Source organism: Gadus chalcogrammus, chromosome 5 (assembly GCF_026213295.1).
Source record: "Gadus chalcogrammus isolate NIFS_2021 chromosome 5, NIFS_Gcha_1.0, whole genome shotgun sequence".
Taxonomy (NCBI): domain Eukaryota; kingdom Metazoa; phylum Chordata; class Actinopteri; order Gadiformes; family Gadidae; genus Gadus; species Gadus chalcogrammus.
Window position 1 is genome coordinate 14,590,072 of NC_079416.1, and position 27,448 is coordinate 14,617,519.

Here is a 27,448-nt window from a genome sequence, read left to right on the forward strand (position 1 = left end):
GTATATGTGCGGGATTCCAGAATCAAAACGATAACATTCAAAATGTCTATTACTATGGCAGCAACATTTTACACCAGTTTTAGAATGTTCACTACAACAGATATTGAACACCAACATGCTTATGTAAAATCAGCATAGTACAATATTCAGCTATGGACAGTTGTTCTGTGTTGTGCGTAGCCTACATCAGCCTACACAGACAATGTTCTAAATAAAATGAAATGATAATATGATAAATATCATATAAAGGCTGGATGTCAATAATTTAAGGAAAAATCATGTTGTATGATAAAATTATATATATATAAAAAAAAAAAAGTATTGATTTGTTCAGAAAACTTTCTCACTTGCAGTTACAGCCAGGGGCCGCTAGGGGGGGATGCTGCAGCACCCTAAGCACCCCCACTTCCCGCGTCCCTGCAGCATGACTTGAATCAGGCGCAGCTGGTGTTCTTGATTCTTTGGACCAGTTTAAACTTCTCAAACTTCTTCTACATGTGTAGCCCCCTACAGTACTCCAAAGTACCCTAGGGGTGGGTAGCCCCATTTGAGAACAGCTGCTTTAGACCAGCGGTGATGGAAAACAAATGCAACCTCTAGAGGGCGCTCACGCACTAAAGACCAAGCGCTGGTCTTTAATATACAGTATATCACATATAAAAACAAAATATCAATTTATAGAATAAAAACGTTATTTTCTATAAAAATATGTAAACATTATGCAATATATTACAGATCCGCGCCTGCCTAGGACAATACATGCAAAAAACCTCCTGGAGAGAAAACATAGATAACGTGTCCAAACAACATAATAAGAACCGGTTACGTTTTGTGCAAAAGTAAGTCTCATAAACAGGATAAATCCGGTATATTTAGCTGATTTAGGATTTTAAAGTACTTCAACCCTCCTCTCGCCATGGAGCATCACCAACACCAAATCCCATAATGCATCCTGGTTAACAGGCCCTACGTGTCTCAAACGCATTCTTTTGGTGACACTTCGCTAAATGGTACGAAGAGCTCCCGTCCATCAGCTGTAATTGGCTTTTGAAAACCGCAAATCAAAACCCACCATGGACACAATTGGTTGCGGGATTTCACTTTCTCCTCTCTGATTGGACGAAAACACCAAGGCCGGACCTGTTGTTTTCCCGCCCACACGGTTCTCTGGCGCACGAACCAAGCAGAGCTCACACAGCCAGAACACCAGTCCGTCTGAAACCAGTCAGTCAGAGACCAGTCCGGGAGACCAGTCCGCCTGAGACAAGTCCGTCTGAGACCATTCCGGGAGGAGAGACCCTGCGACCAATCCGGGAGGAGAGCCGTTGAAACCAATCCGCCTGTGACCAGTCCGGGAGGAGAGCTGCTGAGACCTGTCCGGGAGGAGACCAGTCCGTCTGAAACCAGTCCGTCCGAGACCAGTCCGTCCGAGACCAGTCCGGGAGGAGAGAGACCAGTCCAGGGACATCCAGGGGGACCGGGCAGCCATGGCGACGCAGACCCTCTCATCCTGCACCGGGTCCACGATGCTGCAGCCCATCAGCGACATCATCAACCTCCCGCTGGACCAGGTAAGCCTCCACCTCAGGACCAGGGTGGCTCCTCTCGGCCCGGGAGGAGGTCTGGGGTCAGACCCTTTGGAGGTCCATCTTTAGTGTTTTGATGGTTTCCGATCGGGTGGACGTGAAGATGCGCAGAACAGAAATGACCGCTGGTTAGACGAAGCGAGCAGCGAGCTGCAACCGTCATCTTGCTTTCCTTTTCGGGTTCTCCTGAACTGAAGTGCGCATCGCTTCATCGGTTCGGCCTCTTCTGGGTCGTGTTATGGCCATCCCTTAATAACCTTCATGTCCACAAGACACCTTAAGCGGGGACGAGACCGTAGAATCCCGTTTGCTTCCCAGCCGCACTACCCACGTTAGATAACTTGTAGAGAGCAGGGTTCTGCTGGAAGTTTACCGCCTCTGAACGAATAACAAACTGTAGGCCTAATCACGGATGATGACTCATTTTGATCTTTTTTGCGGACGATGTTATCCATTTATCGAAGATTTGATCAAAGCAACGTATAGGCTATACCAGTGTGTATGTGTGTTTGTGAGAGTGTGTGTGTGTGCGCACGTACGGAGAGTTAATGATGAACCGGGGGAGGCGAAAGGGCTGTCTGTCTGCACATCCCCGTGTTGGATGAATACAGAAGGAACCGCAACTTCTCATCCCGAGTAGTGACGTAGCCGTGCTGAATTGTGTAACAACAAGGTGTGGTTCAGCGGACGTTTCTTTATACACGTTGATTTCCCGAAACGGGATTTGTTGTACAGCGTATGACGGGTTATAGCACGCGTTTAAGGCGGATGCTTCTCTCTTACTCGCTCACTCTCACACACAGACACGTACACACATACACGCACAAAAAAGTAGGCAGTCAACAGTTTTTTTCCTGACTAACCATCATCATCATAACATTCATCGAAAGTCGTTCCTCTTTTGCCAAATAGTGACCACAGTTTCTATTGGTCGTAATGACCAATATAAACTTGGTCTATTGGTCTAAAATTCTCAAAACAAAAATATTTTCTTCAAGTATAATTATTTACAATTTCAAACACAAATTATATTAACTAAAAAAATATGCTGGTGTGCAGAAACACACCAGCAGTCCCTAATTACGGGTTTAAGACCAAAACCGTCTCGAATGAGGAACACTGAAAGCAACGTATGTAAGCACTATGTTATGTGGTGATGTCATCCACCCAACTGGCTGCTGAGTTTCACCCGTTTCAGGGAAACCTCACACACACACACTCTCTGTCTACGCTCAACACCAACACACCCTCGAAGCCCAACCAACACTTCCCTTCCGACCAGGGTGTTTCTTATCCTTGATGCTGGCGCCTCCTACCGTGAAACGATAGAGATGAGTTCTGACTCACCCTTACACCTTTCCCCCTGGAATGAAGCACGCACACACACACACACACACACACACACACACACACACACACACACACACACACACACACACACACACACACACACACACACACACACACACACACACACACACACACACACAAACACTTTTTACATGCAGTGGCTGGCAGTTGTTATTTCAAACCTCTCTGTTGAGATAACAACTGAGACCATGAATGAGATCTGGTCTTTTTGCCTCGCCCTTAATCACGTGGTCTGTGGTTCACCTGTCCCCTTGTCACCTGTCAGCTGTACTCCCCCTCCCCCCCTCCCCTGCAGTGAGGGACTGTGTGTGTGTGTGTGTGTGTGTGTGTGTGTGCGCACAAAGTCTCGTGTGAGCTTCCTTGTGTGACGTGTATGTTCTTCAGATGTGGTGATGAATGAACGTTGGTTCCAGTGAAGTCTTTAACTCCTAACTGTGTTCCTGACTGGGACACTTGATTGATTGCATGACACCATGTTGTTTGACTAGTATGTTCTCCTCTCTGGGCCGGATGTCTCCTACAGCCTGCAGCGTTTGGCTTCCTCATTCATCCCTCCTCACCCTCTACCCCTCTCACCTTCTCACACTCTCACCCTCTAACCCTTCCACCCTCTTGATAACCTTTGTGACAAATGTATTCTTCAATGCAAATGGATTGAGCATTGAATTTGATTGAGATATCCAATTTATTTATAACATTGTTATAATGAACTCCATCGTGTTAGGCCTCATTCTTCAACCTTCATACTTGATCTCCTCTGTGTAATGTTGACAACGTGGGTGTTGTCACACATATGCAGGTGTTCATCACGCTGGCCTGCTGTGTTGGAGGGGGTGGGGGTCGAAATCTGAGCTCAAACTGTCTTCCCTTTCCGCCTCTCTATATGTCTCTCTCTATGGCTCTATAGCTCTCTCTATGTCTCTTTCTTTATTTATGCCTCTCTGTATGTCTACCTGTCTCTCTGTCTCTATCTTTGTCTCTCCAGCGCTCTGTATGACTCTTTATGTCTCTTTGTATGTCTCCCTGTCTCTCTCTCTCTTTGTATGTCTCTCTGTTTGTCTCTCTAGCTCTTTTTATGTCTCTCTCTATGTCTCTATAGCTCTCTACATGTCTCTTTCTTTATTTATGTCTCTCTGTATGTCTCCCGGTCTCTGTCTCTGTTTGTCTCTCTAGCTCTCTCTTTCTCCTTATGTCTCTCTGTCGCTGTTTCTCTTTGTGTTTCTCTATGTGTCTTTCTGTCGCTCTCGATGTCTCTGTGTCTCTCTTTATGTCTCTCTGTGTGTCGCTCTGTCCTTCTCTCAGTCTCTCTCTATGTCTCTGTGTCTCTATATCTCTCTCTGTCTCTCTGTGTCTCTCTATCCCCAAGGGAAGCTGGGACGCCATTCATTCTTCGGGCACATTCCTGTCATTGTGCCTCCTCCTGTCCTGCTGTACAATAGACGTCCAGTCTCCTCTCATCTCCTCTCATCTCCTCTCGTCTCCTCTCATCTCCTCTCGTCTCCTCTCATCTCCTCTCGTCTCCTCTCATCTCCTCTCATCTCCTCTCATCTCCTCTCGTCTCCTCTCGTCTCCTCTCGTCTCCTCTCGTCTCCTCTCATCTCCTCTCATCTCCTCTCGTCTCCTCTCGTCTCCTCTCATCTCCTCTCGTCTCCTCTCGTCTCCTCTCGTCTCCTCTCGTCTCCTCTCGTCTCCTCTCGTCTCCTCAGCAGAGCCACTGTCTCTGCTGGGGAGACTGGCACTCAGAACCCTTGAGGTAAACACTGATGGTGTTTGCATGAAGTAAGTGGCAGGATCATCCAGTGTTTTTTTGTAACGATGTCCACCTGCCCTTCTGATTTGTTTTTAGCAAGCAGAGGCCGCAGTGATGTGCCCTGCCATTAGAGTGCTTCAAGAAAAGGCAAAGCTGAGTGTTTTGTTCAACCAATGTTTTCCCGCTGGCTGTGAAAACAACCGTTGTGTTATTGCACGATATCCAAGTGTGACGATGGGGAGGGCCCCGCTAATTGAAAAGGAAAGAGTCGTTTGTTGAAACCAAATAGTCTTTGTGTTGGCTCGAACCAAAACCAATGAGGATTTTTATTTCGACCAGATGCCCTTTCTTACCCACTTTCTAACGTGTATGACAATGTCCTCAAGAAGTAGTGGCTGTAATCCCGGCTTGTGTAAGCTGAGCTTTTGTTCAGAGCTTCAAAGAATGGTGTTCTGGGGACATTAGGCACATGCACGCGCACGCACACACATGCACACGCACACGCACTTTAGATTGCTGCGTCGCATCCTGTGGTCACAAAATATGCAGGGTCCGGCTCACTCCAACAATCACTCCACTGTGTGTGTGACATATTGGATCCCAATTTTCCTCCACGTCTTTTATGGTGACAACAACCAAGCTCTTGTTTTATCCCCACCCCCCTCCCAGCCCTATTGTCCTGCAGTGATGCTGAACCCTCAGTACGCTGTCGGGAGGGGGCGAGGGCGCCCACTCTCTTCTGCTTCCAGTGAAATGTCCCCCAGCACATCCACCCAGAGCGCTCGCTAACACGGACCAGAAGTGTGAAAGCTCCGGCCCAGCCTTTTCTATGCACACGTTTCATTTCGTGATAAGGTGGTTCCCATTGTGGGCCACTGGGCCACGGTTAGGGGACATGAGGATGTCTTCGAAGGCCTCTTTCCCCATGTCTTCAACGCCCTATGAGCGCTATTACTGTTACTTAATGTTATGTTAATGAAAGCTTTCATCAAAAGCGACTTGCTGTGAAATCGGAAACTTGATGCTCAATCTAAGGATTACGGAGTTGAAAACCCTGAAATCGTTCCACTGCCCCCGTGAGAGGAACGATTGGGCCATGTGTTGCTGTGCTGTGGTTGGAATGACTTCCACAACTTGTGATGGTGATTCCACATTTGGTTGATGGGGACGCTGCTGCTGTCATGTCCATGTTGGCGGCTTTTGATTTGCGTCAGGCATCTTTGTTGGTTCCCTGTTCGAGTCCCTGGAGCTTGGGCCCCGGGGTCTCTGATTCTGGGGCCCTGGGGCTTCTGGTTTTGGGCCTCTCGGCTCTGCGTGGAGCCCTCCTTCCCTCCGTGCCCGGTTTAATTGGCTGCTCTCTGGGGAGTCTTCTTCCATGCAATTGATTCCTCTTCCTGCTGCCTCTCCTCTAATGAAGTGTCGCAGGCTGTCGCCCGCACCTCAGCGCGAAGGCAACACGAGGCATGTGTGATTTCTCCCGGGAAGTCGCTGGGTGACTCACGGACCGCTCAACGCTATCTGTGTCTGTGTCCGTGTGTGTGTGTGTGTGCGTGTGTGTGTGTGTGTGCGTGTGTGTGTGTGTGTGTGTGTGTGTGTGTGTGTGTGTGTGTGTGTGTGTGTGTGTTTGTGCGCACCAGCGTAAAATGAATTGAGCAAGAGTAAATAATGATGAAGCTCAAAGGTTGGCCCGGTCTTTGTTTGCTCGAAGCCAATGGTTATTTGATCTCTATTCGCCGGTCAATGTGAACGTGGCTAGAGTGTTGACCTAAAGAAGGCTTCTACTGTAATAAGGAACTTGTTCACTTTATTTCCCCTGGATACATAATGTTACACTGTTAGAAAGAAGATGGTGGATATTCACATTAAAATTTATCTCAAATTTCAGACATCAGACTTTAGATCTTAATCGGATTTGTGAGACTCCCTGAAACTCTTTATAATAAGCACTTAAAAATGCTCCCTAATCCTGCCATCTTTCTATGGGAGCATTTGGTGTATAGCTTGTAAAAATGAACGCTTTCAGTTTTTTAGCATTATCAATTCACAAAACAATCCATTGTTGAAGATCATACAATTATACTTTCCATGAAGTTCAAGCAGGTGTTGAACAGCTTTGAAACAGGTTTGAGGCTACGACCGGGCGAGGACCTGCTACCTAGGGTGAACTCCATCTGTAATTCAACTCAGTGATCATGGGGATGCATTCAATATGCATGTAGGACACACGGGATTTTTATAAAGTGGGTGTGGGCTCTGTGAACCCCTTTTAGTGTGAGAATACGAATGAATGAGTATTAAGCTGATGTATTTTACAGCTTAATACGGTTTTAGGAGTAGAACATAGATTGACACATGAATGTATCATATTAAAAGCAAATCTGTATCAAAAGGAAAACACCACTCAGAAAAACATATTACCCCCACTACAGCTTAGTAGCATCAAAACATCACTCAAAGTATTTTGGATTACCATTAAGCATAACCTGCCCCTCATAAGGTCATTCTGCAAATATATTGCCCTAAGAATTCATTGCTTTAATGTCATTGCTGAATCATGAAGGGCTTTCTTATCACTAACCAAGGCGTCTCATAACCAGTGTGTGCTTCGGGGAGCGAGCTCCGCCCGGACGCCAATCGAGGCACAACTGAGATGCTTCTCAGTCAAATTGGGTTGATTTGGAGATTGAGAGGAAATCCTCTTTATCGTTTTAAAGACGAGTGTTTCAGGAACTCTGTATCTCATGAAGAAACTGAGCCGAATCACATTTAGACTGAGAGGCAAGCCTTTTATTAGGATTTTAGTTTTGAATTTGAGTATTCACTTTTAGGCAATATTAATAGTTCTTTATATTTGTTTATGTATTTGAGCGTCACCTCCTTTCCAAAATAATCAGTTGTCACCCTGTTCAATAAATCCATTCATGTGCTTTGCCTGAAACTGAACCAGTGAATGTATAGACACTTCAAACCTTCTCATCTCTTTTGAAAATACAAAAAAAAGATTTCATAATACATATTAAAAGCTTGATAAACACAAAGTGCACTGTGCCCCCCCCCCCCCCCCCCCCCCCTGCTCTATGTCCCAGCAGGAGGTCTGCAGAGCGGTCGGCCTTAAAGCACAACCCCCTCTGGGAGCATGGCCGTTGCCGTTGGATACATATCTCTAGCATGGGGGACAATCAAAACAAATGCAGAACGTTTCCCCTCAGCCCACAAATGTCAGTGAGTGGACGGGGTTATGTAACCCCGGCCGGCCTTCTCCCTGCCTGGTAGAACCAGGGGGGGGGGGGGCACAAGGCTCGCTGCATGGTCCTCAAACCCCGCTCTCCCCCCCCCCCCCCTTACCTCACTCAGTTCCATGATGCCTCTGACCTTCAATAAAGGTGTGTGTGTGTGTGTGTGTGTGTCATTCTGACAGTAACAGGAGTGTTTGTTTTGGATTGCTTTGCATTGGCTGCTGCTTTTAGCTGTAAGGACTGAATAATAAATTAGAGGAAACATTTGATGCTATAAGCGGAGATCCTTTCAAAATCATTTGACAGAAGTTGACAGTGTCGGCTGTGAAGTGTTGGCTGTGAATAAAACCATGCATACTTAAAACAAGCGTATTTAAGCCATGCATCCTTAAACCATGTATACTTAAACCATGTCAACTTAAACCATGCATACTTAAACCATGTATACTTAAACCATGCATACTTAAACCATGCATACTTGATATCAGATGCATGCATATCAGATGGGACGTATATGCTGATGTGAATTGGAAAGGCCTAATTTTTCATGTTGAGGTTTTTTTCTGGCAAGTTTTCTTTTGGCAAAGCTGATCTGCTGTTAGAATTTAATTTCTGACTTGCCTTTGGTTTGCTCAGATCAAACTTAATTGGTTTCTTCTGAGGAACTATTCAGAAAATGGGCGATTCATCCTGGTCATGGTAAAATCAATAAGGCAGCCATCCAACTCTGTGATTGCTAGCTCATGTCCTCCATTATGCATCTATTCGACAAATGAACAAAACTGAAAAACGGTTTATTAGTTAATCATTTACATGTCAAACCCACCTTCTGGAGCTGAACAAAACGCTTCCCTTTTGGGGTGTTCTGGATATAGTGTAATGGTGCTCCAGGGTCACAGAGCATTTATTTATTTATTTATGAATTATTGTAATGTGATGCATGTTTGGACCCATGCAGGGCCCATGCTGGGTGAGACAAGGTTCTCCAACGACTCTGTGGAACAGGGTGAGGCAAACATTCTGCCTGCCAAGAATGTGGGGAGAATAATCTCTGGCTGTGTCTCCTCTCTGTCTCTCTCTGCTGTCTGCATAGCAGCTCTGAGAGATCGAGAATCCCTGCTAGCAGCAGCACCATGGAAATGTCCATCAATATTCAATTTGACGTACCGTACTTTCTTTGGAAGACGGGTAATCACAGTGTGTGTGTGTGTGTGTGTGTGTGTGTGTGTGTGTGTGTGTGTTTGGTAGTATAAGGGTTATCACACACTGTGTCTTTTGTCTCTCCAAGCACTGGCGAACTGACCACGACTGGACCAGCAAGTTATGATTAAGGAAGGGATTTCGGGGGTTGGTTGGGTCACGTGTGTGTGTGTGTGTGTGTGTGTGTGTGTGTGTGTGTGTGTGTGTGTGTGTGTGTGTGTGTGTGTGTGTGTGTGTGTGTGTGTGTGTGTGTGTGTGTGTGTGTGTGTGTTTGTGTCGTTTGGTTGACTTGACTTTGTTTGAAACAACTTAGTATAATATGTAAACAAGGCACTTAATCTCACCCCTCTGCCACTTGTGACCGGACCAAACAGCCGTCGCTATGGAAACACATAGTTGAACCAGCGCCGCCCTCCTGGCCTGAGGCCAGCGGGTGCTGAGATGCGTGAGGGTCTGTACCGGACCACCCTGACGGTGTGGCGAGGATCTCTCTCACCGAGGGACTCATTGAACCTCGAGCCCGTCTGCTCTTCTGTCAGAGGTGAAGAGGTGTTGTAGGTTAGAAGGTTCTCTTTAGCGGGGGCAGGGGGACGGGGGGTGGAGGAGGAGAACCCGGGTCTGTCCCGGCGGGGTCGCCAGCCTTCTGGGCCTCGGTGACTGGGGGGCTATTTATAGCTGGTCTGCCTCGGGGCCTGGCGGGGATCTGAGATGCGGCGGAGAGAGAGAGGATGGAGGAGAACCACGAGGCCGTTTCAATTTGAACACTTGACCTGTGTGTGTGTGTCTGCTTGTGTTTTTGTCATTTTGTGAAGCCTAATTTTATACAGTGGAGGCATGGGGCTCTTTCGATGTTCATGTGTCAACGGGGGGACAAAAAAAGGTCATCCCAAAACAAGCAACAAATTGTAAATATGTAAAGAAGTGACACCTCGGATTTTGTCCCTTTAGCTGTTGTTCCTTTAGCTGTTCTGTCTCTAAGTCTCTTATCATTAAGATCATCGCTGTACATTATATGACCAGGCCGGAACACCATACTCTTTATTTAACAGATAAAATGTATAAATGGACTGTATATTTAAGCAATAGATCACGCCAGGCTGTGGTATGTGCTCATTATACCACTGTTAAGGGGCGTTGTCCGGCCCCGACGCGCAGCGGAGGGCCGGCGACCCCCTTCACAGTGGTATAATGAGCACATGCCACTGACTGAAGTGATCTATTGCTTTTATACAATGGTTACTGTTATGGCGAAACGAAAGTCATAGACACACTACATTTAAAAAGAAACCAAGAAAGTCAAAATAGCCGTTTTTATTAAAGAATACAAAAAAGTAGTCCCTCCTGGCTGCCGCTATGCATCGACGGTCGCTATGCAACACACTTTAGCGTCCCTCCGAGAGAAGGCTCCGATAGAGCGGTTCGCCGGCAATTTATCCTATGGAGCAGTTCACTCGCCGTGTGCCTAAGCTTTTGTTAGTCTCTCCATCGCCTTGCTCACTCCCGGAGTAACAACATTTACACGCTCTCCATCATCCAACATATGTTTTACTTTGTAACTGTTTCTACTTCCAGGCGCGGAGTGATATGCAAACTTTCACAAAATGATCGGGCGTCATAGCAGTTGTGTATACGCTAATTATACAACAGTTGGGAACCAATCAGATCGCTGGATTTAGGTCCCCCATTGTATAAAATCTAATATATCGTCGGGAGCAGTTAGGCTCAGTGACACCTCGCCCCTCAGCTAGGAGGAGCCGGGGAATGATTAAACTTCTGGTTACCGGCCAGGGCCAACCCTATCTATCTCCTGAGCCACATTTGCACCCCCTGATCATTAAGATCAACGCTGTACTTTGTGTTCCTAGGCTGAAGCCAAAGAGCACAGAGCGACAACATACTCTCTATTTAACTGATCTAGCAAATGATTAAACTTCCTTGCAGAATTACATTCTCTATATTAAATTACAATTAGGACATTTAGCAGACGCTTTTATCCAAAGTGACTTACATCAGTCAATACACACATTGACACACCGACGGCAGAGTCAAACATGCAAGGCGACAGCCAGCTCGTCAGGAGCAGTTAGGGTTAAGTGTCTTGCTCAGGGACACATCATCAGCTAGGAGGAGCTGGGGATTTAACTAGCAACCTTTCGATAACACCTCCTGAGCTAAGCCAACCCTGAATTCATCCTCCATTTGTATCCCTCCCTCCCGCTCTCTCTCTCTCACTCCCTTCTCCCCCCCTCTGGTTCCTCTCTAAACCCTGTGAGCTCCACCTCCGTGCTTGGGGACAAACGTCTCCCAACATGCTGACTCCTGTCAGGAGTGTTTAGATCTGCACAAGACGGGACCGAGAGTCGTACCGGTGTGCTTGCAGGCTGTTCCCATGCTCACAGCCAACATTTTCCCCAATATTATTAGAGTTATCCATACTATCATCGATGTCATGCGGCAAAACATTCGGAATATTTCAGATATTCACGGGTGAATATTTTTGTGTTCAGATCTTGAGACTGAGCGTTACTTTATTATTGTGAAACGCTTTATTGATCTCTCTCTCGCTTCCTCTTTGTCTTTGCGTGTGTGTGTTTGTTTGTTTGTGTGAGAGTGTGTTTGTGTGTGTGTATGTGTGTGTTAGTGTGTGTGCACATCACCACGCGCACGCTGCAGTTCAATTTATCTCGAAGCGATGCGGAACAGAGCAGCTGACAGAAACAACGCTCGCTGCTGGCACAGCCATGAGGATGTGGTGGAGATAGAAAACGAAACTGGGTTTCATTCCTTCCCCTCAGACTTATCTCTGATCCATCGCTGCACTTTCACCTCCGCTTCACCTTCAATCAACATGTGGGCTGTCTGAGCGCTCTGATGCTGCTCCAGGAACCAGTTAGCCCAGATATCAGTCCCTATGCACACGATGCATATGGACTCGGGAAATGGTCAATATTGTTACATCAAAAGGTGCAGAAGGTCTGTGTTTTACTGCTCTATGTTTAGTATGTGTCCCACTTGCACATATGTAAAGTGAGAGTTGCACCTTCTACAGAGGATAGGATTGTCAGGATCAACACACACACACACACACACACACACACACACACACACACACACACACACACACACACACACACACACACACACACACACACACACACACACACACACACACACACGCACCCTTGCTTCCTCCACCTCTACAGGGATCCATAAATGAGGAGGAAGGAAGAAAAGCTAATCTCTGACTTCCACTGCAACCACTGGATAATGACCTCCTCCAAGCTTCTCCTCACTGGCCTGTCTGTCTGCCCTCCCTGCCTGTCTGTCTGTCCTACCTGTCTGTTTGTTGGTCTTGCTTCTTAAAGCCGGTGCCATCACTGGCTGGCACAAGGCCTCTAGCTTAGCCGCCCTGCAGGGTATAATCGTTAACCTACCCTGCTTACAGTTTTATATGATGTGTGTCTGTGTATATATAGATCGATCGTAGTTTTTCTGATGAATTCATTTTTCCAATTTCTAGCTTTCAAACAATTTTCATGTTCTGTTTTGGTCTCCATACTTTATATCAGATCATGTTTATAAGAAATAAAAGGAGACCATCTCTCTTTGGTCTTGTGTCTTTCATACCATTTTCTCGAGTGCCAGTACGCTGTAGAGATACTCCTCTCCATCCCCTTGTGCAGACGGGCTGCATGGTGAGGTGGAGTTTCTCACCCCTTCTGAAGCAATTAATGTGCTTCATAATGGTTCTTTCAGCTCATTTGACACAGTACACAGCGAGGGAAGGCAGCCAGAAGTTTAGTGTATGTATGTATGTATGTATGTGTGTGTGTGTGTGTGTGTGTGTGTGTGTGTGTGTGTGTGTGTGTGTGTGTGTGTGTGTGTGTGTGTGTGTGTGTGTGTTTTCATAATGGCGAGAGCTTCTCTCTATATACATAATAATGTGCATTCATGGTTATGGCGGTGTGAGAGTTTCCTCCGTGTGGTTTTTCTGTGGTGTTGGTCGCTTATCTTTCCTCTCGTCTGTACCTAAAGTGAGCGGCTGTGGCAGCACACATACGCACACACAATCTCTCTCTCCAGATATATTCTACTTGACCTCTTGTCCCTCAAACAATGCAGCGTCTCGCGGACACGCCCTTGAAGCAGGGCTTCTGAAAGTCCTTCCTTCAGGAAGCCCTGCCACCCACATAATAGGACACAACCCACCTCACCGCAGGGCAGGCGCTAAGCTTACCAGTGATTCAATCGGATAAAAACAATGCTAGTTAGCATTTTCAACAGCTCGGGGCTACACACATGAAAGGATGTTTAATGAAAGGGTTATTATGTATGAAAATGAAATAGTTTAGATAGACAAATAATATCTATGTACTTAACATTTTTTTACTTTGAGTATGAAAGACCCGGCAGTTTTCTTTTATACCCTCACTGGCAGGGTGCTGCCCAGGCATGCCTGCCTCTCTCAGCCATTACTGTCGAATGATGCCCAGATTCCCCTTTGAGGAACCTCACACCCGCCAGAAGGATGCTAAGTGAACAGCGAGCCAGGACGATTTGGTATGAGGATAGTTACAGCAGAAATGCGATCTGAAAGGAATGCTGTATCCCTTTTAACTGTAGAGACGACTCATGTCAGAATATGCTAATCGATAACGTAGTGTTTAGCGATCTGCATTCAGCTGGGTGTGGATCAGTTCCCAAGCTCGTCCTGAGTTAGCAAACTACTGCTTGTGGCTTCTGCCCCCATGCCTTGCTAAGCATGCCATCAAATAATCATGGGAAGCATTTGAATGCCCAGCAATGCCACTTTAACGTGTAGGTTGGATTATGACGTGAAGTTGGCGCTCCTTTTAATTTAAAGGTGCAGAATGTAGGATTAACTGGCATACCCCCCCCTCGCTTCCTTTCATGTGACGAAGGAGAAGCTACGGTGACCTGTAAGGTGGCAGTAGCTTCTCCAAATTGATCGTTTTCTTAGTTATTTAGCTGACAAGTAGGATAGACATGTTAAAATTCGGACCACAAAAACACAACAATTCCTATTTTCACGGGATAATGCACTTATTAAAACATGAATTTGAATACTATATTTCAGGAGACGCACTACAACAATATGAATCACCTAACATTGAGAACGATGACAGCAATGGAAAGAAACCGTAGCAACAGTAGAATCAGTGTGAAGACGAGTCATGAATGTGCTGCTGGCCCATGAGCCGAAAGTATCTCCTGCACGTGACTCCGGCCCCGTCCTCTCCATGTGACCCGCCGTCACCCTTGTGGAAAATACTTCCTGTTTCATGTTTCCCCCACAATGTTTACAAAGCAGACTGTGTGCACGGTGCTGATGTGTGTGTGCACGGTGCTGATGTGTGTGTGCACGGTGCTGATGTGTGTGTGCACGGTGCTGATGTGTGTGTGCACAATGCTGATGTGTGTGTGCACTGTGCTGATGTGTGTGTGTGTGTGCATGGTGCTGATGTGTGTGTGCACGGTGCTGATGTGTGTGTGCACGATGCTGATGTGTGTGTGCACTGTGCCGATGTGTGTGTGTGTGTGTGTGTGGTGCATGTTGCACGGTGCACGGTGCACGGTGCATGGAGCTGGTGTGCACAGCGCTGACGTGCGGGGTGCTGATGTACGTGTGCACCGTGCTGATGTGCACGTGCTGATGTGCACCGTGCTGATGTGCAAGTGCTGATGTGCACGTGCTGATGTGCACGTGCTGATGTGCACGGTGCTAATGTGCCCGCTGCTGATGTGCACGGCCCTGATGTGAACGGCCATGATGTGCACGGTGCTGACGTGCACAGTGCTGATGTGTGTGTGCATAGAGGTTACTGGTTCCAGTTGGGTTCTGGTGCGTCACATGTCCTCATACGGTGATATAACGACACCGCATAACGAGCGATAGCAAGAAGTGCACCGTGTGCACCAGCCAGAGTTCTTCGGGTCGTTAGCGTTCGCACAAACACTGTTTTCACCCTGGAATTTGTATCCGTCCGAGCATCTGGGTTTCATTAGGCCTCTGCCTAACTCACCGTTCTGCACGGTCTACCAGGTAGGGTTTATCATTCAGTCCCTTGTTGTATTCCTTAACTCTCCATGGGACTCCGTTGGAGAGACCAGGGAAGGGAAGGGCCTCCTACTGGATCGTCAGCGTTCTTTGCAGTCAGTATTTTCCATCAATATTCTCTGTCAATGTAAACACTGAGGGGGTGCAGCGCCTTATCATATACATATTTTTAAATAAAACCAATAGCATTTGGGGTGCCCGACTTGTAATGAAAGCTGAAAAAAGAGAATCTATGTCACTGGCTGATACAGTGGAGCCAGTTACCCAGTGTGATGCTGCCCCACCACTGGTTCATGAGGGGAAGCAGCGTGGAAACCCTTTTGGCTCACTACGGTTGCGATGAGGATAATGTGGATAATGTGTTTCCAAAGATACTGGCCACACATAACCACTTCCTTCGCCGGGGCACCGTCACCCCCCGCGGCACGGCTGGGTGATGACGCGTGAGTCCTGTTCACTCCCACGTGTCCCCGCCCTAGAAAGAGGCGGAGTGAATTCCTTTAGTCTCACTGCGTGGCGTTGTTTTTTACTGATGTTGTAAGGCTGTCATTATCAAGATTGCGGACCCACACTTATCCATTAGTCAGAGCTAATCTCATTCCCTGCGATAGTTTATCGCAAAATAATAATAATTAAGGGAGAGTCTTTTTATTCAGGGACACTCCCTCAGATTGGCCTTGCAGTAGCCAATAGGTGGGCTCTCCCTCTCATTCACCTTCTCTCTATCGCTCACCCTTGACCAACTTTCTCCTGATATGAATCAACTCTATTTTGACCCGCCCCACATCCTGCATTGTGTCGCCTACTCGCCTATCAGCTCCTGATAGGCCGATACGTCTGCCAGTAGTCCTCCTCCCATCCCTCTGTACCTGCTGCAGGTGGACTTGTTGCTGAGCCAGAGGTTCACCCTCCGATAGGCCCATCCCGTCCTCCAGTAACACTCCTCCCCCTTCTGTGCTGCAGGTGAACTTCGTGGTGAGCCAGCTGTTCGCCCTGCTGACGGCCGTGTGGTTCCGTCTCTACCTCCACCCCAGCAAGACCAGCCCCTTCATCCGCCATGTGGTGGCCACCTTGCTGGGCTTCTACCTGGCCCTCTTCTGCTTCGGCTGGTGAGTCCACCCCAGCCGCGCGACGTCCCCCTGGTTATAGTGAACTAATGGTTGACCTTTTACACGTTTACCCCCGTTGGATCCATGAATGTTCAGAAAGGATTGGCACTGTGCCCTCATCCTGTCTCACACACAGTTAGTCAGGAGAAACGCACGCACGCACACACGCAGACACACAGACACACAGACAAACAGACAGACACACAGACAGTCACCTGTAGTCAGGAGAACCCAGAATTTGAATTTGAATGGGCTGATGTTTTGCATACCAGCCCATGATGTATTTGACTTGTTTATTTATTTGGGACACGTCAAACTGCTCCTGCACTTCCACATCCGATAAACTACCGCCCAGCGGAGCAGAAGGGGTCGCTCCAGCAGATCTACAAACATGATGGTGTAGATGTGTGTTGCCACTGTCCCGTGGTGGTCATGTGATGGTTTCAGCATGAAGAACCATTAGGAGGGAGGTCATGTCCTGTTCATTCAAAACACTCTTCTGGTTCACTGATGCACACCTGTGTACTGGGACACAGGTGTGCTGTGTACTCTGCCAGGCTCCTCCTCTTCCCCTCACCTCCTCCCCCCCCCCCGTGTTCACCTCACCCCTAATCACTTCATCATCATCCTGTGATAACCCTTCCAAAGTACTTGTGATAACGGGAAGGTAATTGATATCCAGTTGAAGAGGCATTGCCTGTAATGGTACAAGCTACCGTAAACTGATAAAGGGCCTCTCAAAGTGTTTGTGCGTGATATCATCTCCTGCCCACAGATCGATGGGAATGCTTTATTAGGTCAGAGCGGATTTGCCGCTGTCTGTAACTTGAGTCGCTGGATCACTTATCCCCATTTCGTCTGTTGTCCTATCATCGTGTTATTTGCTACACTGACTGGGATGAGACCAGCTGATCACACTCTCTCTCTCTCTCTCTCTGACTCCAGGGGCCTAAAGGGGCCCTTAGCCAGGTGTTTATGTTGACATCCCATGTGAACACAGATCACACCAAACCCCCCCAGAGAGAACCATCACTGTTCTCCTCATCTCCCATCAGCAGCCTGACACAAACTGGGCTTGTGTCAAGGAAATCCTTTTCAAACGTTCAAAATAAAAGTTTTGAGGTTATGCTATGGGATGAGTCATACATCTACTCTCTTCATTGGTCCACTCGTCTCTCTCATTCTATGAACATTATTACAATCTCTTCCATTCGCTCTACTGTTCATGTCTGAACTAGCCGGCCTTCTTTCCCCTCATTCCTGCTCTTCATCATGACAACCCCTCTGCCCTTGGCCCCTCTATCCCTACACCCCAGCCCGCCCTGCCCCACAGTCTGCACCCTGAACCTAGATCCAGCTAACACACTGCGGCCCCTTCCCTTCCCTCAGCTCAGCTCAGCTCCCCTCCCCTCCCCTCCCCTCCCCTCCCTTCCCCTTCCCATGCCTTCCCTCCCCTTCACTCCCCTCTGTCTGAAGATTGGTATAAGACCACACCACACAGCCTAGGCCCAAGTATGTAGAGAGAGCGAGAGAGGGGGGGAAGAGACAAACATGGAGAGAGAGGGAGAGAAAGAGACAAACACGCAGAGAGAGCGAGAGGGAAAGAGAGAGAGAGAGAGGCCTAGAGAGCAGAGTTGGAAGGCTTGCACGGACCCAGGTGACCGCATGCCTCCTAGATGCGGTGTAACTGACTAAAGAGACGAAGCACACACAGGGCTGCTGGAATCTGTGCTCTGACTGGCAGGACCTTTGCTAGGCTGCTCATAGGATACCACAGTTATGACCTCATGGAGCTGAGGGTCTCTCAGCCAATAAAGCGACAGAATTCTCACTGACTGAACCACTTACTTTATTGCTATTTAGACACCAAGCAAATGCTTTTATTCAAAGTGACAGCGATGTTGGCGATTAGTTGTGTTGCTCAAGGGTGCCTAAATGTGGGCGGTCAAACCCGGAACCTTTCGGATGGAGGTCACCCTGGTACACACCCTGACCACCAGACAACCAATCATGTGGCTGTTATTCAAATATCTCTTCGTCTTCTTCCCTCCCAGGTACGCCCTCCACTTCCTGGTGCAGACCGGTCTGTCCTACAGCATCATGGTCTTCGCCAGCCTGGAACACATGCACAAGTAAGAGGGCCTGGAACACATGCACAAGTAAGAGGGCCTGGAATACATGTAAGAGGGCATGTAAATGCCATGCAAAGTAGTTAGTGCCTGCGGCTCTCAGACTAAACCGTCACAAGTAGGTAAATACCCAGTAGTCGTGTAGCAGAGGTTTAGCATTACAAGAGATGATCACGCTATACTTTTAATGGCAGAACCAGGGAGGCGTTCTGTGAGGCATAGAAGAATCGTGTCCTTAATGTGTCTGATGTTTATTTATTTCCACCAAGCATTGTTAAGAGTCGTTAGCTCGGGACGCTCCAAAGGCCCAAAATAGAGCGAGGGAGAGAGGTGATTTATAGGTCACATGACCACTGTGGAACGAGGGGCCGAGCCTGGGGTTCCTGCTTTACATCCAGCGCACGCAGCCAACAGCACCCAGGGCATGCAGCCCCCCCCCCCCCCCCCCCCCCCACCGCTGAGGGCTCAGCACCGGCCGGAGATGCGGTGCAGCCAGGCCGTCTCCGCGGCGACCAAGGGAGCCGCGGGGCCGTCTTCCTGTCCTTGAACCAACACAACGAGTGTTGTGGCGGTCTGAGGACAGGCTGAGTCACAGAGCCAACGATTCGCTGCCGAAGTCCCCCCCCCCCCCAGACATCTATCTGTGACCACGACTAGACCGCCCTCACGCACACACGAGCAGCACGGACCTGTGCATGCACATGCGTATACAAACACACACCCACATGCACACCCACCCACACAGGCTGTATTCGTTAGATGAGCAGGTGTAAACATGGAAAGCTGCCCTCAGGGCAAAACGCTCCAAAGTAGCGCCATCAATTATTCATTATTCAGAAGCAATTCTACTGGGCTCAGAAATAAAGTAAACATTCAAAGTGTTCAGCGACCCACGTCATACACAGCCAGCTAGCATGTTTCTGACCTCTGTGTGGCCTTGTAGGGCATTAGCACAATGCCAACCCCCACAGTCTATTCAGGGATCCAAGGCTTCACGCTGATTAAAGAGTAGAGTCGTTAGGAGGAGCGTCCCTAAAGGACCGCCATTACCTGATGTATAGGGCTTGACCCCCCCTAACAACGTCAGGGTCATTCAGAGGTCAGGGAAGGGGTCATGTGGACCTGGAAAGCTTGACCTTACAACCACGTCAGGGTCAGAGGTCAGGGCTGGGGTCGCAGTGACCTCGACAGCTTAACACTGAAAATGGTCCCGGGCATTCTGTCCTGTGTACCTTGTGGGCGGTGTACCTTGTGGGTGGTGTACCTTGTAGGCAGTGTAACTTGTGGGCGGTGTACCTAGTGAGCTATCCTTTGGGCGGTGTAACTTGTATGTGTTGGAACTTGTAACTTGTAAGGAGTGTAACTTGTGGGTGGTGTACCTTGTAGTGATGCAACTTGTAAGGAGTGTAACTTGTGGGCGGTGTACCTTGTAGTGATGCAACTTGTAAGGAGTGTAACTTGTGGGCGCTGTACCTTGTGAGCTGTGTTTTTGGGCGGTAAAACCTTGTAGTCGTTGTAACTTGTAATTTGTGGGCGGTGTAACTTGTGGGCGCTGCGAGGGCATAAGTTCCAGTGTACAGCTGACCTTTGACCTGGAACGATGATGTGCTGCTCAATAAGGGCTCAACATGTTTCAGTGTGTCTTTACTGTTACCTGTTCTCTACATCATGGAGAGCCCAGGCTATGTACATATCAATCCTAATGGCGTTGATGCAACTTGCTTGTTGTAATTCAGTACCATAGAACGTGCGCACACCCCTGTACACACACACACACACACACACACACACACACACACACACACACACACACACACACACACACACACACACACACACACACACACGCACACACACACACACACTAGTCCAGGTGTGTGTGCTTTACCTTTACCTTTCCACAGTACCAGGGTGGTGAGTGATTTGCTGAGTGTTTTGTTTATGCTGAACGGTATGGGCCGGTGGGGCTGGAGGTAAACGTGAGGTCTTTGTTCCGCGGCCCGGGTCAGGTTTCGTGTCTTTCATACGGGGAGCTTCAATCCTCCCTCTTTCTCACTCGTTCTCACACTTTTATCCCGTTGTCCTTGTTCCTCTGCCGTGCCTCCCTGTGGCTGAGAGTGGGCGGGGTGGGCCCTTGTGGTTGGGGGAAAGGCCCCTGTGGGTGGGGGGGGGGGGTGGCCCGTGGGTGGAAACATGGACAGGGAACAGGCTATTCTAGAAAGGTTGGCGTTAGTATGACTAGTAGTATGATATTTGCTATTTACACAAACCAATATTTACCTCTACCTTGCCTCCTGTCTGCAAAAAACTCTCCCACAGCCTGACCTCTGACCTAATTTAGCGGCAGGCTCCATGTGAGGCCACCACATCCCTGCTTGAATTGAAGATGACAGTTACGACCCAAGTACGTACATACATACGTATGTACATACGTATGTACGTGTACAGGCAGACTTCAGCAGGCGGTAGCTTTAAATGCAATAATAATACTACAGGAAGATCACACACAAACACAGACAGACAGACAGACAGACAGGCAGACACCCCTGAGTATATAAAAGTAAGCAGGAGCCTCATGGAGGTTGGGCATGAGGAGACTGAGCAGCCCACTCCCCTTACAGCCCACATTCAGCTCACAGCTCACAGCGTTGAGCTAACAGGGCGCTGGAGCAGAATTCCACGGCTGTCGAAGTGGCGTGCAGCTGTTACCAGATGTTCCCTACTCGCTCGGAGCTCGGCGAGAGCGACCTCTGGCGTCTGAAAACTCTTGGATTTTTCGTTAAGGAGCACACAACATTTTAGGCTATTACAGAAATTCTTATTTATTGTTGTCATGAGAGAGTAACAGGGGCTTGACATTCAGATATACACACAGATATACACACACACAAACACACACTCAATTCAGCAAATTGACGCTGGCCTGACTGGACTATTCTGTGGGTTCTATAAAACCATTGAAAGTCAAACCCATGCGTTGAGAATAAAATGCATCCATTCATTCATTCTCTCTCCAGTCCCGGAGACAGCCCAGCTATCTGCTGTGCTTCGGCCCCCACAAGCCCCTCCGGTGGCTGCCTGCCCTCGGAGGGATGCTAGCAGTGAGTGCTAGCATCAGGACCCAACGGTCCGATCTCCCCTCTGTCTCCCCATCGTCTCCCCACCGTCTCCCCGCCGTCTCCCCATCCTCTCCCAATCCCCTCCCCCTCAGTCTCCCTCTCTACTCCCCCATCCTCTCCCTCTCGTCTCCTGACAGAGACACTCTGGCGTCCTTTGGCCCTCCTTCTGGTCTGGCAGACGACCGGCCCCCTTCCCGCCTCTCGCTCCTCAGGGGCCGCCAGCACCGGCCAGCTGCCGACACCAGGGGCCCTTTTGTTCGACAGCAGAAGAGGCCCCGGCCTGTTCTCTGAGAGATGAGGGGGCCGGGGGGGAGGAATGAGGAGACACACAACAACGACATGGCAGACATTCTCTCAGACAAACTCGGATCCGGGTTCAGGACTTTGCTCACTGTCACATCGTGTCGCTCCCTTGCTCGCTCACAACAGCCCCTACGTTCAGACGATCACACACTAACCAACATACTCACGTGTCCAGGCTTTATGCCGCAGATAACGGATGGCCTCTTGAGGGGGCCGTACTCATCCCCCCGCTCCGTTCTCTTCCCTCTCCCCAGGTACTGCTTCGTGACGGCACTGGGCTACCTCAGCTTCTGTCAGATAACGCGGGTCTACGTCTTCGACTACGGCATGTACTCTGCAGACTTCACGGGGTGAGCAGGTCCTGCCGGTCTTGTGTTCTTGTAGCTCTACGTAGTACTGTGATACTATTTAAGCTGGGTAAACACATCACACAGTCTAAAGGCACATTCATACTGACCAACTTTCTCCTGGCAGACTGAGTAAGATGGAGCCCCCATCCCGGGGGTTAGGGGTGCATGGCCAGCCGTTGCCCAGCAACCAGATGCAGCACCAAACTCCTTCTGAGCCAAATTAGAACTGTGTGGAGCGAGACCCCAGGTCCTTCCACCGCAGAATAGATTGGATCATAGGAAACACAACTATCGTACTGTAAAGGTCCGGCCATTCTGTTTCCTCCTAGTCATCACTTGAGTGAGGATCTGGGTTTAGGATACTAGTATATATCAGGAGCTGGATCAGACTTCAGAGAACCGTTTATGATGTTCATTTGATGGTTGGGGTGTTCATCAGTTATAATAATTAATTGACATGCTCTGTGTTTCTGTCCTAGGCCCATGATGGTCATCACTCAGAAGATCACCAGCCTTGCGTTTGAAATCCACGATGGTGAGCCTCCCGCACGCGTCTTAAGTCCCCCAAGTGTCTGGCACTCATGTGGTTTAACGTTTGACCTACTAACCTGCTGCTGTGGTTAGTACGCAAGTTGTTTCAGTTAAGAAGACGACAGAAAGGTTGAGACGAAGACCTGGCCTAAAACATCCCTGCCCCCTACTCTAACTACCCCTAGTTTAACTACCCCTAATGTACCGTAGTGTATCTACCCCTAGAGTAACTACTCCTAATGTACTGTAGTGTATCTACCCCTAGTGTCACTACCCCTAGTGTACTGTAGTGTATCTACCCCTAGTGTCACTACCCCTAGTGTACTGTAGTGTATCTACCCCTAGAGTAACTACCCCTAGTGTACTGCAGTGTAACTACCCCTAATGTACTGTAGTGTATCTACCCCTAGAGTAACTATTCCTAATGTACTGTAGTGTAACTACCCCTAGTGTATCTACCCCTAGTGTAACTACCCCTAGTGTAACTGCCCCTAATGCACCGTAGTGTATGTACCCCTACTGTAACTACCCCTAGTCAGTGTAACTACCGTAGTGTATCTACCCTAGTGTAACTACCCCTAATGTACCGTAGTGTATCTACCCTAGTGTAACTACCCCTAATGTACCGTAGTGTATCTACCCTAGTGTAACTACCCCTAATGTACCGTAGTGTATCTACCCTAGTGTAACTACCCCTAATGTACCGTAGTGTATCTACCCTAGTGTAACTACCCCTAATGTACCGTAGTGTATCTACCCTAGTGTAACTACCCCTAATGTACCGTAGTGTATCTACCCTAGTGTAACTACCCCTAATGTACCGTAGTGTATCTACCCTAGTGTAACTACCCCTAGTGTACTGTAGTGTATCTACCCTAGTGTAACTACCCCTAATGTACCGTAGTGTATCTACCCTAGTGTAACTACCCCTAATGTACCGTAGTGTATCTACCCCTAGTGTAATTAGGGTAGGGCAGTTGCCAGCCCTATGTTGCCCCTCTAGGTCTGCTTGTTTAAACTCTTGTTGACCATGTCTCTGCAAAGACACCAACAACGTCCACTTTGGTGACTACTTTGAGAAGGGCTACTAGTGTTGTGACGAGGATCTGCCCAATCGAATGACATGGACACGTGATCCAGTCGTGTCCCATCGTTCCCATTACTTTATTTTATCCTGCCACTCCTCTTAAAGGGGCAGCGCTCCCCGAGAGGGGAGGGGGGAGGCTGCTGGGACACGCCCTCATTCTCTGAATCACAATCACCCATTGATTGATGCCCAACAATACACCGTCTGATATGTATGTACTTAATGTATGCACTATCACATTACAGAAGGATTAGTGAGACATAAACAGGAACACGCACAAATACACACACACACACACACACACACACGTATACACACACACACACACACACACACACACACACACACACACACACACACACACACACACACACACACACACACACACACACACACACACACACACACACACACACACACACACACACACACACACACACACACACACACTTGATAGTGACCAATGAGGCTGGCTCCTGGGCCAGAAGGAGATTTAGCCACTTGCTCTAAATCACATTCTCTGCTCAGAAAGAATAAGCAGCGAGCGATGTGCTCCTGGAACCAAGCGCCCATTCATACAGAGACCTGACGCTCAGTAATGACCATTTACCCCTAAGCCAACTATTCACTTCTACAATACGCTGCATAAGGAGTTTGAAATTAAATTGTGCATGCAATTATTATGCTAAAAGGTGTGAGTCTCTCTGACATTGGTTTCACTGATGAGTGTCTACTGCTTACGTAGTAATAAATGGTGAATATACCAGCCCTGAGTTGTAGCTCATATACTGGAACATAGCTGTAACCATCACTGAGTCATCGGAGTAGGGTGTGAATACGGCGTGTTAAAGCTTTAGAGCTTTTCAAGTCTTCTCCAAACTAAGAGGCTTTTCTCACACGAGTTTGAGTGTGTATGTTTGAGGGAGTCGTTGATGTTCAGATGAGCTGATCATTGTCGTCCTAATACTCAGGCCCTATGCAAACAGAGACACCTAGAGTAGTACACTCGCAGGAACCCCTGATGTTTTATTACTTAGCACTCTGTCTCTCTCTGCCTGTCTTTCTGCCTGTCTCTCTGTCTAGGTCTGGCCAAGCGAGAGGACCAACTCAAGCCCAGTCAGAAATACCTAGCTGTCAGGTATGTGACTCAGGTATGTGTTTTTAACTACACCAGCAGACTGTTGTAGCTCTAAAACAAAATGTATCGAAATCTGCCCCCTGTCTCCTACCCATAATGCAACAGACCGGCCGTGGGGGGCGGGGGGGGGGGGGGGGGGGGGGGGGTTGTGTGATTGTTGTGTGGTTCTGGGGGTCTCAAGACACACGTTTCTGCTGCCCACCATAGAGTCCGGAGGGCAATGGTTTATTTTATCCGGCTCGGGCCCGGGTGTGGCCCCGGTGTAGTCCTGGTTCCGGCTGCAGTTCAAGCCTCAGTCCGGGATCCGGTTTGACCTCGGTTTGGGACCCGTTTTGCCATCGGTGCAGGCAGCGCTCGCGTAGTGTACGGGGGGCCCTGAGACCTAACTCGGCGATAACGGTGGCAACCGCCAATGGGAAGAAACCAAAGGCCGCTCCTCGTAAAAATATACAAAAAGTTAAATACACATTAAGGATTAGAGACTGAAGGAGAGACGGTTGTAGTCCAGCTGTGTTTGCTCCGTTACCATGGCAGCGGTGCATGTCAACAGCTGCTCTCACTAATGAAGGCGGAAAGCCAAAAGCCGAATGGTTGTCAGGTGATGAGCACGGCTGACCATCACCTGACAACCGCTGGGAGTGTCCGCTTATTACCCCGGCCTGAGCACATAGCCGTGGGGCACTAGGACCCTGGGCGCGATCCGCTGGAAAGGGTCACAGCAGTTAGAGAAAGAGAAGCCATCCCCACGAGAGTCCTGGCCCTGCGTGAGAGTTCAGTAGCACAGTGCGGCAGGAAATGAGGGAGGCTGCTGGTCTCCAGGGTCCCAGGGTCCGGCAGGCGTGATGAGCTCCAGAGTGTACGCCACAGCCTCAGTAAAGGCACTCAGGCTAACTAGCTTAACACTGCTACCTCATCAACACGATAAAGGGGAATACAACCGCATATAACTGATCAGGGCATGTTGCAAGAAATTAGGATTGTCAAAATGCGTCCCTTTGGACTTGCAAATGATTCCACATGGTATGTTTTATTAATACAAGCCCTTTGAGACTGTACCTGTGATTAAGGGCAATACAAATGCATTTAATTGAATGGAATTACATGTTATGATGATAAACAAGAGATTTTCCTCTGTGTGGTGGTCCGTGTGTTGCCATGGTATCAGTGTGTGTGTCATGTATCAGCGGCTTGGCACGCGAGGGGATATTACCCCAAGGGGGTAATATCCCAAGGGGGTAATATCCCCCGTCTACACGGAGCCGTCTCTTTGTTCACTGGAGAAGGCAGGGCTGCGCACGGAGAGTAGACCTCTTAAGAATGTTTTTATTTATTTATGATTAAAGAGACTTGCATGCAAGAATGAGTATACATCTGAGTGCAGTTTACATCTCAGTGTAGTGTAAAACTGCGATTAACTATTTACAAGTGCAAAATAACAACAACATATTCTTTATTTTGCTGACCACTTGTTTTTTATCCCGACAAAAGCCTCTTAAGGAAAGCTCCCTCTGCGTCTTTCTCGTAGTTCGCACCATCTTTCCCCGTCGTTTAATGCGACTGCATCTTCTTCTCTCCCATATTTCACTGTCTCTCCAGTTAGAACTACTCACGTTAATATTGCTGCGTTGTCTCTGTCTGGACAACGCATCAACACCTCTACTCAAGTCCCGCCCCTGGAATCGCGGAGCCGTCTAATTGCATTTACATACAAAATATATCGCCAATGTGTGAAGGATCCGGGAGGGTAAATTGGGGTGCGAGCTCAAGCCGGCAATTTACCTCGAGCAGTGTAAACGAGCGGCAATGCCATGCCGGGAAAGGCGTGCATAAGACGGGCATATTTGGACTGTGTAAAAACTGTGTCTGTGCTCCGCTGTGTGTGTGTCACGTATCAGCCTCCTGTGTCTGTGCTCCACTGTGTGTGTGTGTGTCATGTATCAGCCTCCTGTGTCTGTGCTCCGCTGTGTGTTTGTGTTTGTGTCATGTATCCGCCTCCTGTGTCTGTGCTCCGCTGTTTGTGTGTGTTTTTGTCATGTATAAGCCTCTTGTGTCTGTGCTCCACTGTGTGTGTGTGTGTCATGTATCAGCCTCCTGTGTCTGTGCTCCACTGTGTGTCTGTCATGTATCAGCCTCCTGTGTCTGTGCTCCACTGTGTGTGTGTGTGTCATGTATCAGCCTCCTGTGTCTGTGCTCCTCTGTGTGTGTGTGTGTGTGTGTGTGTGTGTGTGTGTGTGTGTGTGTGTGTGTGTGTGTGTGTGTGTCATGTATTAGCCTCCTGTGTCTGTGCTCCTCTGTGTGTGTGTGTGTGTGTGTGTGTGTGTGTGTGTGTGTGTGTGTGTGTGTGTGTGTGTCATGTATCAGCCTCCTGTGTCTGTACTCCACTGTGTGTGTGTGTGTGTGTGTGTCATGTATCAGCCTCTTGTGTCTGTGCTCCACTGTGCTCTCAGGCGGATGCCCAGC

The 27,448-nt window shown here is 48.4% G+C and overlaps 1 protein-coding gene across 2 annotated transcripts in view; it reads left to right on the forward strand.

Annotated features, from left to right (window-relative positions):
* The first annotated feature begins 997 nt into the window (after positions 1-997).
* The window catches only part of mboat2a (membrane bound O-acyltransferase domain containing 2a), a 34,878-nt gene continuing 8,427 nt past the window's right edge, over positions 998-27,448 (forward strand). Inside the window, exons 1-7 of one of the 2 annotated variants that reach the window (XM_056590388.1) lie at positions 998-1,571; positions 16,186-16,331; positions 18,386-18,463; positions 22,137-22,232; positions 22,712-22,767; positions 24,934-24,988; positions 27,436-27,448. The exon at positions 27,436-27,448 is cut by the window's right edge and continues 171 nt beyond it. In XM_056590388.1, the coding sequence (XP_056446363.1) occupies positions 1,488-1,571; positions 16,186-16,331; positions 18,386-18,463; positions 22,137-22,232; positions 22,712-22,767; positions 24,934-24,988; positions 27,436-27,448 (528 nt within the window). In that variant the 5' untranslated portion in view covers positions 998-1,487. The other variant, XM_056590389.1, reaches the window with a different exon arrangement.